This window comes from Biomphalaria glabrata, chromosome 4 (genome assembly GCF_947242115.1).
Source record: "Biomphalaria glabrata chromosome 4, xgBioGlab47.1, whole genome shotgun sequence".
NCBI lineage: Eukaryota > Metazoa > Mollusca > Gastropoda > Planorbidae > Biomphalaria > Biomphalaria glabrata.
Window position 1 is genome coordinate 29,280,506 of NC_074714.1, and position 21,322 is coordinate 29,301,827.

Genomic DNA, 21,322 nt, shown 5'->3' on the forward strand with positions numbered 1-21,322 from the left:
CTATCAATAAACTGAATGAAACATTAAATTTAAAAATAGTAGATTCGTTTCAGCATATTATAGCATTGCAATATTGATCTAGACGTTTGGAAATCAAAATGTACACTATAAGTCTAGAAATTGAAATTCTATAGCTTGATCCAGTTTATATCAGTCTAAACTAGACCTAGAAATTCTAGATCTAGACTCTATAGCGATTTTAATTACAATATAAATTCAGATCTAGTTTTTAAAAATCTACATATACTGTTAAAAAAATCTAGATTAGATCTAAATCTAGCTAACATGCCTTTTTAAAATACGAGTCAGATAACGAGGTTAAATAAACATTACTATACCGAGTTGTTTTAGCATTTTATTTCAAAAATTCATTCATATGACGTCAAAGAAAAAAAAACCTACGTCACAAGGGCTAGTTAGACTAAAAATGTCTCCATCAATACGAGCCACTTATAGAGGGTTCATAGACTTTGGTGCACCGAGTATTGTTTAGCATTACATTTAAAGAATTTATTCATATGACGTCAAAGGGAAAAAATTCCATTACGCCACAATGGGTTAGTAACAAAAAAAATGTTAACATGAGAGATTTAACGATATATATTAGTAAAAGACAAAGTAAAGTTCCCCTTTCAGACCTTGCGATCTATAGGGCAGATGATGTTAAGGTCATCTGTTTCTTTGGCCAACGGTTAACGAGCAGGGTGTCCTGTGGCCAGTACAACTAAAGTCAGGTACCCGTTAGATTTGGGGGGACTCAAGGGCGCCCTAAAAATCCCAGTTTTCACCGAGATTCGAACCCAGGACCCCAGGTTGGGAAGCCAAGCGCTTAACCACTCAGCCACCGCGACCCATATGTATATATATACATATATTAGGATTTAAGCCGCATATTTTGTGCATTTTGTCTGTTCGTGTTTGCAGTTTTGATGGCAGTCTGTGAAGCCTTAAAGGTCATTGACTCTCAACTCGGCGAGGGACATTTGAGGGCAACACAGATTGTTGTGGTCACTGACTCAAAATCTGTACTACAGGCTTTGCAAAGTCCTGGACAATGGCCACCCAATATCGACACTGTCATAATGGCCTCACACAACATAAAGCAGCGCTATGGCACACCTGTAATAATGCAGTGGGTACCGAGTCACATAGGAATGACTGGCAACACTATTGCAGACTCCTTGGCCCACCTGGGAGGGCAAATTCCACCAACTGAAAAGGCTGTAAGTTTTCATTATGTTCTGGCTAAAATTCAAAAAACAGAAATGGAAAAGTGGTTTGAGTGCTGGGACAAGTCCCAAAAAGCACGTGGAGTCTGGGAGCGCATGAGGCGTCTGACCTCACTTACCCGTGGTGGAGGCTGTCCAGGTCTGAGCAGGCTATTATAGCACAGTGCAGGACAGGCCACTGTCCTGTTGGCTCATATTTCTCACGGCTATGGCCAAATTTTGATTCTCGGTGCCCCCGCTGCGAGGAAGAAGAGGAAACCGTGCCTCGCTTTCAGTTTGACTGCCCCAGACCAAAAAGTCTCGACCTGTCTGGTGACGTGTACGCACTACGCAAGACAGCAGGGTTTCTGTTCAGGGCTTTTGCAAGAGAAGATTTAAGCCTCTCAAGCCCTCACTCAAATGGAGTTTGATGATGATGATGATGATGACAAGCAGACTACACAAAGCTCCAATGCCGGACAAAGTAAGCAACGAGATATAAAAAAAAACCTGGATCATGGAGGTAATGAAAGCAACTTGCTCAATCGGATCAAAGGGAATTCTTAAAGGCCAAGAGACAGGCAACGATAGTTCCATTATTAAAGAAAGGAAAAGTGGCCGATCGCCAGGAAAGCTATCGTTCGATATCCCTAACATCGTGTGTTGGGAAAATAGCTGAAAGGGTTATCAATAAACGGCTCGTTTAGTACTCGTTGGAACGCAAACTCATCGCACCTGAACAGGACGGTTTCAGGCTGCCAAGAAGTGCAATTGATCAAGCGATGGAGTTTATGCAGTCAGAAGCTGACGGTTGGGTTTGAAGCAAAAGCTTACGACAGTGTCCGGAGGCAGGGATTGTTGTTGAATTTCATTAACCTGGGAGGATTCTCAAACATGTACTGGGAATTAAAGAACTTCCTGAAGGACAGAACCGTTCAAAAGAACGCTAGAGCAAGGCTTTACTCAGGGCTGGTCACTATCACGTACTTTGTTATTAAGTCTACATTAACGAACGAACGATTGAAGTGTCGATCTCCGCTCCTTGCTGACGACCTACTGACAGACCGTAGTGACCTCGTCACTGTTTCATGCTACACCCAAATGTGGAATATGAAAATAAACTGCTCTAAGACGGTTCAGACCCTATTCACTTTGAGAAAAAATATCCACATAGAAACCATAAACCTGAACATCGATGGGATGACGCTCTAATCAGACCAGCAACTTGTGAATCACTCTGGACCCTATGCTAATTATGTCTGATCATGTGCAAAAAGTCTCGGCAAGGTTGGACGTCATAAAGCGGATGGCCACGACAAAATAGGGCACGAACTCTAAGAACGTTATATATCAGTGAGTCGCATATCAAGTACAGTCACTTGGCAAAAGTCTTAGCTTCGCAAACGTCTCTAGCAAACCTAGACTCTGTCTGGAATCAAGGTACATGGCTAGTGGCTGGACTGGAGTCTTACGAATGGTCGCTGGACTAAAGACTTACGAATGGTGGCTGGACTGGAGGATTACGAATGGTGGCTGAACTGGAGGATTACGAATGGTGGCTGAACTGGAGTCTTACGAATGGTGGCTGAACTGGAGTCTTACGAATGGTGGCTGAACTGGAGTCTTACGAATGGTGGCTGAACTGGAGGATTACGAATGGTGGCTGCACTGGATTATTACGAATGGTGGCTGGACTGGAGGAAAAGTAAATACGGTTGGTCGTTGTACAGGCCACATGACATCCTCGTTAACCGTAGGCCACAGAAACAGATGACCTTTACATTATCTCCCCTATAGACCACAATGTCAGAAAGCTGAAGTCACTAGCTCTATTATTAGAATTGTTCCACTTGCTGGATAGGCCTAAACACTTTTTTGTCTGGAGGTGGAATGGGACAGGGTAAAGGATTTTTTTTTTTTTAAAAATCTAACATTCATTCGTTATTAAAAACAAAATATTTTTCTAGTTTGTCAAGATGTTGAAGTCAACAAATTCACTTTTGCATTTTAGTTACAGAGGATTTGAAATTAGCGATTAAAATGTGTGCATTCATGCGTATGAAAATGAAACATTTTTGTTTTGTATGTGTTGTTTTTTTAATATTATGATGAAACAATAAATTCATTAGCAATCTCATTTCATATCAAATTAACGTGAAGCACCGGAGGTAATGCAGAAAAAAAAAATTTTGGTCAAAAGATAATGAATCAAAGAATGCGAACTAATAGACAACAGAAAAGAACAGTCTGAAAACAAAAAGGGATTGGGATGGTCAATATACTCACTACGTAAATAATCTTGACCATATCATTACTCTCGGATGTATATTTTGTTTGGTTGTATTGGTCATCATATTGAATGAACTGAACCTCACAAGTTTCATTGCAATGGTCACACACAGATCTCGCCGGGACTCTACAAGTTATCGCTCTGAAAAAGCAAACAACATCTAGTAATCTTAAAAAGAAGCCTGTGATAATAATTCAGATAAACTTTTGTTTTCGTTTATTACAAATTATTTTATTGATGTCACTATCTGAAACAGATAAAAGAGGGAGAAAAAATTATTTTATTTACTGTAAGACACAATTATCTGCATCAGTTTAGGTACATAAAATACTGAGATTACCTTTACATTTCACTTGTTAGAGATAAAGATTGGTCAATGTATTCTTTAGGGATGGTCAAAAGAACGAAGTGGTGCACACTAGTCAACACGTGACCTCTACCAGTAGTAGCATCTTTTAGAGAGTAGTACACACAGACGTAGCATCTTTTAGAGAGTAGTACACACAGACGTAGCATCTTTTAGAGAGTAGTAGACACAGACGTAGCATCTTTTAGAGAGTAGTACACACAGACGTAGCATCTTTTAGAGAGTAGTAGACACAGACGTAGCATCTTTTAGAGAGTAGTACACACAGACGTAGCATCTTTTAGAGAGTAGTACACACAGACGTAGCATCTTTTAGAGAGTAGTACACACAGACGTAGCATCTTTTAGAGAGTAGTACACACAGACGTAGCATCTTTTAGAGAGTAGTAGACACAGACGTAGCATCTTTTAGAGAGTAGTACACACAGACGTAGCATCTTTTAGAGAGTAGTACACACAGACGTAGCATCTTTTAGAGAGTAGTAGACACAGACGTAGCATCTTTTAGAGAGTAGTAGACACAGACGTAGCATCTTTTAGAGAGTAGTACACACAGACGTAGCATCTTTTAGAGAGTAGTACACACAGACGTAGCATCTTTTAGAGAGTAGTAGACACAGACGTAGCATCTTTTAGAGAGTAGTAGACACAGACGTAGCATCTTTTAGAGAGTAGTAGACACAGACGTAGCATCTTTTAGAGAGTAGTAGACACAGACGTAGCATCTTTTAGAGAGTAGTACACACAGACGTAAAATATTTTAGAGAGTAGTAGACACAGACGTAACATCTTTTAGAGAGTAGTAGACACAGACGTAGCATCTTTTAGAGAGTAGTAGACACAGACGTAGCATCTTTTAGAGAGTAGTAGACACAGACGTAGCATCTTTTAGAGAGTAGTAGACAAAGACGTAGCATCTTTTAGAGAGTAGTAGACAAAGACGTAGCATCTTTTAGAGAGTAGTAGACACAGACGTAACAACTTTTAGAGAGTAGTACACACAGACGTAGCATCTTTTAGAGAGTAGTAGACACAGACGTAGCATCTTTTAGAGAGTAGTAGACACAGACGTAGCATCTTTTAGAGAGTAGTAGACACAGACGTAGCATCTTTTAGAGAGTAGTAGACAAAGACGTAGCATCTTTTAGAGAGTAGTAGACAAAGACGTAGCATCTTTTAGAGAGTAGTAGACACAGACGTAACAACTTTTAGAGAGTAGTACACACAGACGTAGCATCTTTTAGAGAGTAGTAGACACAGACGTAGCATCTTTTAGAGAGTAGTAGACACAGACGTAGCATCTTTTAGAGAGTAGTAGACACAGACGTAGCATCTTTTAGAGAGTAGTACACACAGACGTAAAATATTTTAGAGAGTAGTAGACACAGACGTAACATCTTTTAGAGAGTAGTAGACACAGACGTAGCATCTTTTAGAGAGTAGTAGACACAGACGTAGCATCTTTTAGAGAGTAGTAGACACAGACGTAGCATCTTTTAGAGAGTAGTAGACACAGACGTAGCATCTTTTAGAGAGTAGTAGACACAGACGTAGCATCTTTTAGAGAGTAGTAGACAAAGACGTAGCATCTTTTAGAGAGTAGTAGACAAAGACGTAGCATCTTTTAGAGAGTAGTAGACACAGACGTAACAACTTTTAGAGAGTAGTACACACAGACGTAGCATCTTTTAGAGAGTAGTAGACACAGACGTAGCATCTTTTAGAGAGTAGTAGACACAGACGTAGCATCTTTTAGAGAGTAGTAGACACAGACGTAGCATCTTTTAGAGAGTAGTAGACAAAGACGTAGCATCTTTTAGAGAGTAGTAGACAAAGACGTAGCATCTTTTAGAGAGTAGTAGACACAGACGTAACAACTTTTAGAGAGTAGTACACACAGACGTAGCATCTTTTAGAGAGTAGTAGACACAGACGTAGCATCTTTTAGAGAGTAGTAGACACAGACGTAGCATCTTTTAGAGAGTAGTAGACACAGACGTAGCATCTTTTAGAGAGTAGTAGACACAGACGTAGCATCTTTTAGAGAGTAGTACACACAGACGTAGCATCTTTTAGAGAGTAGTAGACACAGACGTAGCATCTTTTAGAGAGTAGTAGACACAGACGTAGCATCTTTTAGAGAGTAGTAGACACAGACGTAGCATCTTTTAGAGAGTAGTAGACACAGACGTAACATCTTTTAGAGAGTAGCAGACACAGACGTAACATATTTTAGAGAGTAGTAGAGTAGTAGACACAGGCGTAACATATTTTAGAGAGTAGTAGACACAGACGTAACATCTTTTAGAGAGTAGCAGACACAGACGTAACATATTTTAGAGAGTAGTAGAGTAGTAGACACAGACGTAACATATTTTAGAGAGTAGTAGACACAGACGTAACATATTTTAGAGAGTAGTAGACACAGACGTAACATAATTTAGAGAGTAGTAGACACATACGTAACATAATTTAGAGAGTAGTAGACACAGACGTAACATAATTTAGAGAGTAGTAGACACAGACGTAACATAATTTAGAGAGTAGTAGACACATACGTAACATAATTTAGAGAGTAGTAGACACAGACGTAACATATTTTATAGAGTAGTAGACATAGACCTAACATATTTTAGAGAGTAGTAGACACAGACGTAACATATTTTAGAGAGTAGTAGACACAGACGTAGCATCTTTTAGAGAGTAGTAGACACAGACGTAGCATCTTTTAGAGAGTAGTAGACACAGACGTAGCATCTTTTAGAGAGTAGTACACACAGACGTAAAATATTTTAGAGAGTAGTAGACACAGACGTAACATCTTTTAGAGAGTAGTAGACACAGACGTAGCATCTTTTAGAGAGTAGTAGACACAGACGTAGCATCTTTTAGAGAGTAGTAGACACAGACGTAGCATCTTTTAGAGAGTAGTAGACACAGACGTAGCATCTTTTAGAGAGTAGTAGACACAGACGTAGCATCTTTTAGAGAGTAGTAGACACAGACGTAGCATCTTTTAGAGAGTAGTAGACACAGACGTAGCATCTTTTAGAGAGTAGTAGACAAAGACGTAGCATCTTTTAGAGAGTAGTAGACAAAGACGTAGCATCTTTTAGAGAGTAGTAGACACAGACGTAACAACTTTTAGAGAGTAGTACACACAGACGTAGCATCTTTTAGAGAGTAGTAGACACAGACGTAGCATCTTTTAGAGAGTAGTAGACACAGACGTAGCATCTTTTAGAGAGTAGTAGACACAGACGTAGCATCTTTTAGAGAGTAGTAGACAAAGACGTAGCATCTTTTAGAGAGTAGTAGACAAAGACGTAGCATCTTTTAGAGAGTAGTAGACACAGACGTAACAACTTTTAGAGAGTAGTACACACAGACGTAGCATCTTTTAGAGAGTAGTAGACACAGACGTAGCATCTTTTAGAGAGTAGTAGACACAGACGTAGCATCTTTTAGAGAGTAGTAGACACAGACGTAGCATCTTTTAGAGAGTAGTAGACACAGACGTAGCATCTTTTAGAGAGTAGTAGACACAGACGTAGCATCTTTTAGAGAGTAGTAGACACAGACGTAGCATCTTTTAGAGAGTAGTAGACACAGACGTAGCATCTTTTAGAGAGTAGTACACACAGACGTAAAATATTTTAGAGAGTAGTAGACACAGACGTAGCATCTTTTAGAGAGTAGTAGACACAGACGTAGCATCTTTTAGAGAGTAGTAGACACAGACGTAGCATCTTTTAGAGAGTAGTAGACACAGACGTAGCATCTTTTAGAGAGTAGTACACACAGACGTAAAATATTTTAGAGAGTAGTAGACACAGACGTAACATCTTTTAGAGAGTAGTAGACACAGACGTAGCATCTTTTAGAGAGTAGTAGACACAGACGTAGCATCTTTTAGAGAGTAGTAGACACAGACGTAGCATCTTTTAGAGAGTAGTAGACACAGACGTAGCATCTTTTAGAGAGTAGTAGACACAGACGTAGCATCTTTTAGAGAGTAGTAGACACAGACGTAGCATCTTTTAGAGAGTAGTAGACACAGACGTAACATCTTTTAGAGAGTAGCAGACACAGACGTAACATATTTTAGAGAGTAGTAGAGTAGTAGACACAGACGTAACATATTTTAGAGAGTAGTAGACACAGACGTAACATATTTTAGAGAGTAGTAGACACAGACGTAACATAATTTAGAGAGTAGTAGACACATACGTAACATAATTTAGAGAGAAGTAGACACAGACGTAACATAATTTAGAGAGTAGTAGACACAGACGTAACATAATTTAGAGAGTAGTAGACACATACGTAGCATCTTTTAGAGAGTAGTAGACAAAGACGTAGCATCTTTTAGAGAGTAGTAGACAAAGACGTAGCATCTTTTAGAGAGTAGTAGACACAGACGTAACAACTTTTAGAGAGTAGTAGACACAGACGTAGCATCTTTTAGAGAGTAGTAGACACAGACGTAACATATTTTAGAGAGTAGTAGAGTAGTAGACACAGGCGTAACATATTTTAGAGAGTAGTAGACACAGACGTAACATCTTTTAGAGAGTAGCAGACACAGACGTAACATATTTTAGAGAGTAGTAGAGTAGTAGACACAGACGTAACATATTTTAGAGAGTAGTAGACACAGACGTAACATATTTTAGAGAGTAGTAGACACAGACGTAACATAATTTAGAGAGTAGTAGACACATACGTAACATAATTTAGAGAGTAGTAGACACAGACGTAACATAATTTAGAGAGTAGTAGACACAGACGTAACATAATTTAGAGAGTAGTAGACACATACGTAACATAATTTAGAGAGTAGTAGACACAGACGTAACATATTTTATAGAGTAGTAGACATAGACGTAACATATTTTAGAGAGTAGTAGACACAGACGTAACATAATTTAGAGAGTAGTAGACACAGACGTAACATATTTTAGAGAGTAGTAGACACAGACGTAACATCTTTTAGAGAGTAGTAGACACATACGTAACATCTTTTAGAGAGTAGCAGACACAGACGTAACATAATTTAGAGAGTAGTAGAGTAGTAGACATAGACGTAACATATTTTAGAGAGTAGTAGACACAGACGTAACATATTTTAGAGAGTAGTAGACACAGACGTAACATATTTTAGAGAGTAGTAGACACAGACGTAACATCTTTTAGAGAGTAGTAGAGTAGTAGACAAATACGTAACATATTTTAGAGAGTAGTAGAGTAGTAGACACAGACGTAACATCTTTTAGAGAGTAGTAGAGTAGTAGACACAGACGTAGCATCTTTTAGAGAGTAGTAGAGTAGTAGACACAGACGTAACATCTTTTAGAGAGTAGTAGAGTAGTAGACACAGACGTAGCATCTTTTAGAGAGTAGTGGACACAGACGTAACATATTTTAGAGAGGAGTAGAGTAGTAAACACAGACGTAACATATTTTAGAGAGTAGTAGAGTAGTAGACACAGACGTAACATCATTTTGAGAGTAGTAGACACAGACGTAACATCTTTTAGAGAGTAGTATATCAAACGAAACATCTTTTAGAGAGTAGTAGAGTAGTAGACACAGACGTAACATCTTTTTAAGAGAAGTAGAGTAGTAGACACAGACGTAACATATTTCAGAGAGTAGTAGATCAAACGAAACATCTTTTAGAGAGTAGTAGAGTAGTAGACACAGACGTAACATCTTTTTAAGAGAAGTAGAGTAGTAGACACAGACGTAACATATTTTAGAGAGTAGTAGAGTAGTAGACACAGACGTAACATCTTTTAGAGAGTAGTAGACACAACAGACGTAATATCTTTTAGAGGGTAGTAGACACAGATGTAACATCTTTTAAAGAGTAGTAGACACATACGTAACATATTGTAGAGAGTAGTAGACACGGACGTAACATCTTTTAGAGAGTAGTAGACACAGACGTAACATATTTTAGAGAGTAGTAGAGTAGTAGACACAGACGTAACATCTTTTAGAGAGTAGTAGACACAGACGTAACATCTTTTAGAGAGTAGTAGTTAGTAGACACAGACGTAACATCTTTTAGAGAGTAGTAGTTAGTAGACACAGACGTAACATCTTTTAGAGAGTAGAAGACACAAACGTAATATCTTTTATAGAGTAGTAGACACAGACGCAACATCTTTTAGAGAGTAGTAGACACAGACGTAACATCTTTTAGAGAGTAGTAGAGTAGTAGACACAGACGTAGCATCTTTTAGAGAGTAATAGAGTAGTAGACACAGACTTAGCATCTTTTAGAGAGTAGTAGACACAGACGTAGCATCTTTTAGAGAGTAGTAGAGTAGTAGACACAAACGTAGCATCTTTTAGAGAGTAGTAGATACAGACGTAACATCTTTTAGAGAGTAGTAGACACAGACATAACATCTTTTATAGAGTAATAGACACAGACATAACATCTTTTAGAGAGTAGTAGACACAGACGTAACATCTTTTATAGAGTAGAAGACACAAACGTAATATCTTTTATAGAGTAGTAGACACAGACGTAACATCTTTTAGAGAGAAGAAAACACAAACGTAACATATTTTACAGAGTAGTAGACACAGACGTAACATCTTTTAGAGAGTAGTTGACAAAGATTTAACATCTTTTAGAGAGTAGTATAGTAGTAGAGACAGACGTAACATATTTTAGAGAGTAGTAGAGTAGTAGACACAGACGTAGCATATTTTTTAGAGAGTAATAGAGTAGTAGACACAGACTTAGCATCTTTTAGAGAGTAGTAGAGTAGTAGACACAGACGTAACATCTTTTAGAGAGTAGTAGACACAGACATAACATCTTTTATAGAGTAATAGACACAGACATAACATCTTTTAGAGAGTAGTAGACACAGACGTAATATATTTTATAGAGTAATAGACACAGACATAACATCTTTTATAGAGTAGTAGACACAGACGTAATATATTTTATAGAGTAGTAGACACAGACATAACATCTTTTATAGAGTAATAGACACAGACATAACATCTTTTAGAGAGTAGTAGACACAGACGTAATATATTTTATAGAGTAATAGACACAGACATAACATCTTTTAGAGAGTAGTAGACACAGACGTAATATATTTTATAGAGTAGTAGACACAGACGTAATATATTTTATAGAGTAGTAGACACAGACGTAACATCTTTTAGAGAGTAGTGGACACAGACGTAACATCTTTTAGAGAGTAGTAGACAAAGACGTAACATCTTTTATAGAGTAATAGACACAGACGTAACATTTTTTAGAGAGTAGTAGACACAGACGTAACATATTTTATAGAGTAATAGACACAGACGTAACATCTTTTAGAGAGTAGTAGACACAGATGTAACATCTTTTAGAGAGTAGTAGACACAGATGTAACATCTTTTAGACAGTAGTAGACACATACTTAACATCTTTTAGAGAGTAGTAGACACAGACGTAACATCTTTTAGAGAGTAGTAGACACAGACGTAACATCTTTTATAGAGTAATAGACACAGACGTAACATCTTTTATAGAGTAGTAGACACAGACGTAACATATTTTATAGAGTAATATACACAGACGTAACATCTTTTAGAGAGTAGTAGACACAGACGTAACATCTTTTAGAGAGTAGTAGACACAGACGTAACATCTTTTATAGAGTTATAGACACAGACATAGCATCTTTTATAGTGTAATAGACACAAACTTAGCTAACTAGAGATAATAAAAAGAGATTTGATAAGAATCAACTGCCAAGCATTGATATTTTTTCTTCATTCTTTTTTTTTTATAACTGACATTTGTGTGCTGTAAAGAGTCACCGGATTCTGTATTTCCTCAGTTTTGACTCCCGAAGTCTTCTTATGTTTAAACTCTATCTCCAAGGCTGAAGAGACCCTCCTGCCCGATATTACTGGTCTAGACGCCAGTTACTGCCCTTTTCCCCTTCTGTTAGTGAAAACTATTACACAGGCCTCAATATATGAGCCAGGAGTTGGATTCGTTGTCAGATGCTATTCAAGACGTAGGCCATTGGAAGCATATTATTGACAATGGAGTTCTTGTATGATAACCTTAGGGAGCCAATAGAGGTACATCTAGGTCAGGGGTCTCAAACACGTGGCACGCGGGCCACGAAACAATTTTCTGTGGCCCGCGGCCACGTCCGCGAATTCAAAGAAAATTAGATAAAATTTACAATGACCACATATAAGCCGTTAAATGATTTACAACTGCACAAATCAGTAAATGAGGTGTCCGCCCACTGCAAGCGAAGATTCTGTGAAGGCAAGATTTGTTGTTAGCGAGATGATAGCAAAGGCATCACGACCATTCACTGAAGGCCAATTTGTAAGTGTATGCTACAGGCGTGTGAAATTATCTGCCCCAAGAAAAAGAAACTCTTCGAAATCAATTCCATTGCACTGGACTAGTCTACTGGTAGCAGACACCGCATACTGTGCCGTATTCATTCGTGGGGTCGACAAAAACTTGAACATTGTTGAAGACTTACTACCCATGAAAGGAACGACGACTGGACGCGACGTGTTCCAAGAACTGGAAGCTTTTATTGACAAGTGTGGGCTACCGTGGGAAAAAACTGGTTTCAGTGGCTACGGATGGTGCACCAGCAATGTGTTCAGAGAAGGTTGGTGTTGTTGGATTAATGGTAGAGAAACGGTATCGGCTCAAGCACTATTTCTGATATTGAAAGCCAACAAAATGCATATTTTGAGGTATCTACAGTGCATTTTCCTGCTATTAAAAAGTTTTATTTCAAATACCTAATGTGCTATTCTTACTGACTTAGACCCTCCCGAGACGTTTCCATAAAATTGTAGATTCCCAGCCATTACTAGCAATGGGGTCTGGGGGAGCGCTAGGAGCTCCCTTAGCGCGGGGCGAAGCCCCGCCGCCAAGCACTATTTCTGGTCTTGAAAGCCATCAAAATGCATGTTCTGAGGTATTTACAGTGCATTTTCCTGCTTTTAAAAAGTTTTATTTCAAAAACCTAATGTGCTATTCTTACTGACTTAGACCCTACCGCGCAGTTCGGAGCATTTGACGTCAAGCTGTTTCCATAAAAATCTGTCACTGGTAATGTCTTCCCACCTGCCATGAGGACCTCAATGAATAAGATGCGTCAAGTTGTAGGCCTACTAGGAGATCATTGCAACTCTTCTTATGCGTATTTCATTTTGTCGGAGAACCCCATGCGTCGCTCTCTCACAATCTTACTAAAGGGTCGACTCCCAGTTCTGCATAGGATTTCCTTGATTGAAACCCGATCTCTATAACTGACTCCTAAAATCTGTCTTAGCCATCTTTGTTGAGCCATATTTAGTGTTTTTCAATTTCGGCAGATGACTATTCACTGCAGTTTATTAAGGGAGCCCTGCCACTGGTAAAAATGTGTAACCTCTCTTGAATACGCTCTTGGAATTAAGTGACTGTAGTTTGCTTTAGATTTTATATCGAAAAGAGAAGTTTTATCGTCAAAATTATCTGTTGGGGGTTTTCCAACTCAAAATGCTCTGTAGGGGGATCATAAACTCAAAACCATCTGGAGGGGTTTTAAACTTTAAACAAACGCCCACGATTAGATTGGCTACGCTCAAATAATTTTAGTGTGTAATTTGCTTTTTTTTTTATATTGAAGAGGTATTTTTTAGCATTAAACCCCTCTGAATGGGGGTTTAAACTCAAATTCTTTTGGCAACGCTCATAGCAGTTTGAATGCGTAATTTGCTTTTTTCTTACACTGAAGATGTATTTTTTAGCCTCAACCCCCCCTGGCGGGGGGTTTAAACTCAAAACTCCTTTGGCTGCGCTCATAGATTTTAGAGTGAGTAATTTGCTTTTATTTATATTGAAGAGGTACTTTTTAGCTTCAAACTCCACTGGAGGGGAGTTTAAACTCAAAACCCCTTTGACTACACTAATAACATTTTGAGTGTATAATTTGCTTTGTTTTTATTATTAAAAGGTATTTTTTACCTTCAAACCCCGCTGAAGTGGGGTTTAAACTCAAAACTATGTCAAAACCCATTTAGCTAAGCTCATAACATTTTGAGTGCGTAATTAGCTTTTTTTTATATTGAAGAGGGGGTTTATCGTAAATTTTGGAGGGGGTTTTAAATCAAAATCTCCCTTAACTGTGCTCTTGGAATTAGGGGATTTTAGTTTGCATTTTTTTGTGTTTTGTTTTATAGAAGAGGGGGAGTTAACTGCAAAAACCCCAAGTAGGGGGTTTAAAACTCAAAACCCCTAGTAGGGGGTTTTAAACTCAAAACTCCTGGTAGGGGTTTTTAAACTCGAACCCCCCTGGTAGGGGTTTTTTAAATCAAAACCCCACTGGTTGTGCTGGGGCAAGTGATGGTTTAGTATTAAAATCTCACCTAAAATAAACAAAATCAAAGCAAAAAAACATTCACTAAATTCCGAGCCCCCCCTCCCCAAGGGGGGATTTCATTTCGGGGGGGTTTGAACCCCAACCCCCCCCCCTCCTGGCTACGCCCATGGTCTGTACAATAACCGTACAGCCATCTACACTTTGTACATTTTATACATACATGGTTATTGTTAATTCTAATGGTATTGGTTCATATGTAAAAGACGTACTTGTTTTTCAAAACAGCTTCATCACAGCTTTGGTTACAAATTGTGACAGAAACTCTTGATGAGTTGATTCCAAAGCCTGTCCCGTGAATAGACAGCAATGTCCCTCCTTGTATAGGTACTTCACTTGGTCGAATCTAGGATAGAGAGACATCGTGAACATGATATGGAAGCATTTTGACTATTTTATTGACTAAGACTTAGCACGCTTTCCAAAACATTGTAGATTAGTCAAATAACAAGCCAGTGCATTCTAATAGAATAACTGCTATAGAGGTAGGGTTAGGCGAAGAGACTTATTCCTCTCGCTTTGGAGGCGACCAAGGGCACTTTTGGTCTTAGCCAGACAGTTGTCAATGACAACTGGGGCTTTTAAAAGGGATATAAAGATACGTTGACGCTGGAGAGATGAGTCGTTCCATTCTAACAACGACCCAACATATCAAAGATGTTACTGAAGCAGAATCTACTTTGAAAAACAGCAGACTCAAGTGTCACTTTAATGAACATGCACTATAGACTAGTTCTTCAAAATAAAATATGAAGAGAACTGTGGCTACATATGTCAGCTACAAATGCTACAATGTAACATAGACGGAGCAGTAAGGAAAGTACTAGGACATGTGTTTGGCTGTAACATTCAGATAGTCGTAGAGCAACCATTCCAAGTGAAGGGCAGGCTGGGACAAAGTAGAAAGATGCACTGAACATTCACTAATGCCTTTAGGGAGTGAAAGCAAACTACGGCCAGTAGGCAAATTTAAGCCCAGAGTGAAGTTCAATGCGGATGGCGGTATGGTCGTGTGGTATTCGCTCTGGACTGTTGTCTCCATCAGTCGCGGGTTTGAACCCTGCAGGCGGCCATCACTCACCGTCCTGTGGGAGGTTTGGACTAATAGGTAACCATCTTCAATCAAGAAACAAAACAAAACTGTTATTTATTAAAACCGTCACATAATTTTAAATTCTAATTAAATTAATTATTACACTCAACATTAAATTGAAAAAGCAAATGATTGTTTTAATTTTAAGGTCACCAAAACTAATTTAAACTGAAAAAAAAATTGAATCCTAAGCTTAAGCTCTTCGTCTTTATAAAATGTTTGTTCTACCGTTAGACTTAAAAATGAAAAATTTACTTTAATTAAGTTTTTTAAAATGCTTTTAGTTGAGCCATCTATAATTTTACACAAGGAGCCATCTATAGATTTATATAGAACCATCGATCTATAACTTTATTGTTGAGCCATATGTAGCTTTGTAGTGTAAAAGTATAATGGCAAGTGAAAGACCCATCTATAGCTTTGTAGTGTAAAAGTATAATGGTAAGTCTAAGACTCATCTATAGCTTTGTAGTGTAAAAGTATAATGGTAAGTCTAAGACTCATCTATAGCTTTGTAGTGTAAAAGTATAATGGTAAGTCTAAGACTCATCTATAGCTTTGTAGTGTAAAAGTATAATGGTAAGTCAAAGACCCATCTATAGCTTTGTAGTGTAAAAGTATAATGGTAAGTCTAAGACTCATCTATAGCTTTGTAGTGTAAAAGTATAATGGTAAGTCTAAGACTCATCTATAGCTTTGTAGTGTAAAAGTATAATGGTAAGTCTAAGACTCATCTATAGCTTTGTAGTGTAAAAGTATAATGGTAAGTCTAAGACTCATCTATAGCTTTGTAGTGTAAAAGTATAATGGTAAGTCTAAGACTCATCTATAGCTTTGTAGTGTAAAAGTATAATGGTAAGTCTAAGACCCATCTATAGCTTTGTAGTGTAAAAGTATAATGGTAAGTCTAAGACCCATCTATAGCTTTGTAGTGTAAAAGTATAATGGTAAGTCTAAGACTCATCTATAGCTTTGTAGTGTAAAAGTATAATGGTAAGTCTAAGACCCATCTATAGCTTTGTAGTGTAAAAAGTATAATGGTAAGTCTAAGACTCATCTATAGCTTTGTAGTGTAAAAGTATAATAGTAAGTCTAAGACTCATCTATAGCTTTGTAGTGTAGAAGTATAATAGTAAGTCTAAGACCCATCTATAGCTTTGTAGTGTAAAAGTATAATGGTAAGTCTAAGACTCATCTATAGCTTTGTAGTGTAAAAGAATAATGGTAAGTCTAAGACCCATCTATAGCTTTGTAGTGTAAAAGTATAATGGTAAGTCTAAGACTCATCTATAGCTTTGTAGTGTAAAAGTATAATGGTAAGTCTAAGACTCATCTATAGCTTTGTAGTGTAAAAAGTATAATGGTAAGTCTAAGACTCATCTATAGCTTTGTAGTGTAAAAGTATAATAGTAAGTCTAAGACTCATCTATAGCTTTGTAGTGTAGAAGTATAATAGTAAGTCTAAGACCCATCTATAGCTTTGTAGTGTAAAAGTATAATGGTAAGTCTAAGACTCATCTATAGCTTTGTAGTGTAAAAGTATAATGGTAAGTCTAAGACCCATCTATAGCTTTGTAGTGTAAAAGTATAATGGTAAGTCTAAGACTCATCTATAGCTTTGTAGTGTAAAAGTATAATGGTAAGTCTAAGACTCATCTATAGCTTTGTAGTGTAAAAGTATAATGGTAAGTCTAAGACTCATCTATAGCTTTGTAGTGTAAAAGTATAATGGTAAGTCTAAGACTCATCTATAGCTTTGTAGTGTAAAAGTATAATGGTAAGTCTAAGACTCATCTATAGCTTTGTAGTGTAAAAGTATAATGGTAAGTCTAAGACTCATCTATAGCTTTGTAGTGTAAAAGTATAATGGTAAGTCTAAGACTCATCTATAGCTTTGTAGTGAAACCATCTATGGCTTAGTAGTGCTTCCTTAGGAAGTAAAAAAACAACAACAGAATTTGTTGAAGAAATTATTTCTGAAACGAAATGATGTCGTTTCATTTGTTTTTTTTTTCGCGAAAGACGTTAGCAGCAAGATGAATTCAAAATGTTATTTTAAAGGAGAATGTTTAACGTGATTTTAGAGCATAGTATCTTCTTGCAGCGATTTTATAGTATCTTCTTGCAGCGATTTTATAGTACCTTCTTGCAGCGATTTTATAGTATCTTCATGTAGCGATTTTAGAGTATCTTGCAGCGATTTTAGAGTATCTTCTTGTAGCGATTTTATAGTATCTTCTTGTAGCGATTTTAGAGTATCTTCTTGTAGCGATTTTATAGTATCTTATTCCAGCGATTTTATAGTATCTTCTAGCAGCGATTTTATAGTATCTTCTTGTAGCGATTTTATAGTATCTTCTTGCAGCGATTTTATAGTATCTTCTTGCAGCGATTTTATAGCCCCTACTTGCAGAGATTTTCTAGTATCTTCTTGCAGAGATTTTATAGTATCTTCTTGCAGAGATTTTATAGTATCTTCTTGCAGAGATTTTCTAGTATCTTCTTGCAGCGATTTTATAGTATCTTCTTGCAGAGATTTTATAGTATCTTCTTGCAGCGATTTTATAGTATCTTCTTGCAGAGATTTTATAGTATCTTCTTGCAGCGATTTTATAGTATCTTCTTGCAGAGATTTTATAGTATCTTCTTGCAGAGATTTTATAGTATCTTCTTGCAGAGATTTTATAGTATCTTCTTGCAGAGATTTTATAGTATCTTCTTGCAGAGATTTTATAGTATCTTCTTGCAGAGATTTTATAGTATCTTCTTGCAGAGATTTTATAGTATCTTCTTGCAGAGATTTTCTAGTATCTTCTTGCAGCGATTTTATAGTATCTTCTTGCAGAGATTTTATAGTATCTTCTTGCAGTGATTTTATAGTATCTTCTTGCAGCGATTTTATAGTATCTTCATGTAGCGATTTTAGAGTATCTTCTTGCAGCGATTTTAGAGTATCTTCTTGTAGCGATTTTATAGTATCTTATTCCAGCGATTTTAAAGTATCTTCTAGCAGCGATTTTATAGTATCTTCTTGTAGCGATTTTATAGTATCTTCTTGCAGCGATTTTATAGTATCTTCTTGCAGCGATTTTATAGCCCCTACTTGCAGAGATTTTCTAGTATCTTCTTGCAGAGATTTTATAGTATCTTCTTGCAGAGATTTTATAGTATCTTCTTGCAGAGATTTTCTAGTATCTTCTTGCAGCGATTTTATAGTATCTTCTTGCAGAGATTTTATAGTATCTTCTTGCAGCGATTTTATAGTATCTTCTTGCAGAGATTTTATAGTATCTTCTTGCAGAGATTTTCTAGTATCTTCTTGCAGAGATTTTATAGTATTTTCTTGCAGCGATTTTATAGTATCTTCTTGCAGCGATTTTATAGTATCTTCTTGCAGCGATTTTATAGTATCTTCTTGCAGAGATTTTATAGTATCTTCTTGCAGAGATTTTATAGTATCTTCTTGCAGAGATTTTATAGTATCTTCTTGCAGAGATTTTATAGTATCTTCTTGCAGAGATTTTATAGTATCTTCTTGCAGAGATTTTATAGTATCTTCTTGCAGAGATTTTATAGTATCTTCTTGCAGAGATTTTCTAGTATCTTCTTGCAGCGATTTTATAGTATCTTCTTGCAGAGATTTTATAGTATCTTCTTGCAGTGATTTTATAGTATCTTCTTGCAGCGATTTTATAGTATCTTCATGTAGCGATTTTAGAGTATCTTCTTGCAGCGATTTTAGAGTATCTTCTTGTAGCGATTTTATAGTATCTTATTCCAGCGATTTTAAAGTATCTTCTAGCAGCGATTTTATAGTATCTTCTTGTAGCGATTTTATAGTATCTTCTTGCAGCGATTTTATAGTATCTTCTTGCAGCGATTTTATAGCCCCTACTTGCAGAGATTTTCTAGTATCTTCTTGCAGAGATTTTATAGTATCTTCTTGCAGAGATTTTATAGTATCTTCTTGCAGAGATTTTCTAGTATCTTCTTGCAGCGATTTTATAGTATCTTCTTGCAGAGATTTTATAGTATCTTCTTGCAGCGATTTTATAGTATCTTCTTGCAGAGATTTTATAGTATCTTCTTGCAGAGATTTTCTAGTATCTTCTTGCAGAGATTTTATAGTATTTTCTTGCAGCGATTTTATAGTATCTTCTTGCAGCGATTTTATAGTATCTTCTTGCAGCGATTTTATAGTATCTTCTTGCAGAGATTTTATAGTATCTTCTTGCAGAGATTTTATAGTATCTTCTTGCAGAGATTTTATAGTATCTTCTTGCAGAGATTTTATAGTATCTTCTTGCAGAGATTTTATAGTATCTTCTTGCAGCGATTTTATAGTATCTTCTTGCAGAGATTTTATAGTATCTTCTTGCAGAGATTTTATAGTATCTTCTTGCAGCGATTTTATAGTATCTTCTTGCAGAGATTTTATAGTATCTTCTTGCAGAGATTTTATAGTATCTTCTTGCAGAGATTTTATAGTATCTTCTTGCAGCGATTTTATAGTATCTTCTTGCAGAGATTTTATAGTATTTTCTTGCAGAGATTTTATAGTATTTTCTTGCAGAGATTTTATAGTATCTTCTTGCAGAGATTTTATAGTATCTTCTTGCAGAGATTTTATAGTATCTTCTTGCAGAGATTTTATAGTATCTTCTTGCAGAGATTTATAGTATCTTATTGCAGAGATTTTATAGTATCTTCTTGCAGAGATTTTATAGTATCTTCTTGCAGCGATTTTATAGTATCTTCTTGCAGAGATTTTATAGTATCTTCTTGCAGAGATTTTCTAGTATCTTCTTGCAGAGATTTTCTAGTATTTTCTTGCAGAGATTTTCTAGTATTTTCTTGCAGAGATTTTCTAGTATTTTCTTGCAGAGATTTTCTAGTATCTTCTTGCAGAGATTTTATAGTATCTTCTTGCAGAGATTTTATAGTATCTTCTTGCAGAGATTTTATAGTATCTTCTTGCAGAGATTTTCTAGTATTTTCTTGCAGAGATTTTATAGTATCTTCTTGCAGAGATTTGAGAGTATCTTCTTGCAGAGATTTGAGAGTATCTTCTTGCAGAGATTTGGGAATATCTTCTTGTAGAGATTTTATAGTATACTATCTTCTAACGTCAGAACGTACACTGAATTAGTTGTATAGAGATTGTTGCGTGCTGAAAGCATGCTGGCTATTCAAGACATTTGACTTCATACAAGGATGGTGTTAATATCTTCTTACTAGGAGAAATAGTCTAAAGGTTTTGAAAACCTAATAAAGAAAACATGAAGTATGAAATCATGTCTAGTCTTACAGACTTACTACTTTGACATGACCAACTCTTCACTACAAACATTCGTAAACAAGAAGAAAGCTTCCAACAAGAAAGACACAGTCCTAATACCTAATTTCATGTATATGTATTTGTTGCGCCAGCAGGCAGCAGTCGTGTTTTTTCGTCTCTCGTTTCGGAGGATTTTTGTGTTGCTATTTTCTAGAGCTAAGTGATCTTTCTTATACCATTAGATTGGTGTAGATGTCGTCTATAGATTGGTGTATTTAGTTTGATAGATTTAAGTCACGTTAATTAAATTTAATTAGTTTTTGTATTCATTTACTATCCTTTAGTTTAACAAGCATCTATATAAACAGTAACAGAGTGATACTCATAGCCCGAGGGATTGATGTGCTTGGTAAAACCGTGTACCGTGGCCACTACATAGCAGTCGGAGCGCAAACCTGTGTGTCATCAGTCCTAGTGTGTCAAATCACCGTACTGGAGTCATGGACGCTAATCTATTACGTCGCATAGGACGCACATGTGTGTTACTCAAATCACGACTAGACAGCGAGGTTTTCCGAAATATTCGTCGACTTGGCATCGGGCGTAAACTGCCGACAGTTCGTGGGTCTAGGGCTGGGCGTCTTATTCGCCTATGG

At 36.8% G+C, this 21,322-nt stretch overlaps 1 protein-coding gene across 5 annotated transcripts in view; it reads right to left on the bottom strand.

Annotated features, from left to right (window-relative positions):
- Window positions 1-21,322, bottom strand: part of LOC106054183 (hepatocyte growth factor receptor-like) — a 191,692-nt gene that overhangs the window by 103,291 nt on the left and 67,079 nt on the right. For all 5 annotated transcript variants that reach the window (XR_008777362.1, XM_056025509.1, XM_056025507.1 and 2 more), the window contains 2 exons: window positions 14,508-14,641; window positions 3,495-3,639 (listed from right to left, as the gene is read on the bottom strand). Coding sequence is in view for 4 of the 5 variants with exons in the window: in XM_056025509.1 (XP_055881484.1) it covers window positions 3,495-3,639; window positions 14,508-14,641 (279 nt within the window). In the remaining variant the exon portion in view is untranslated. The remainder of the gene's footprint in view (window positions 1-3,494; window positions 3,640-14,507; window positions 14,642-21,322) is intronic.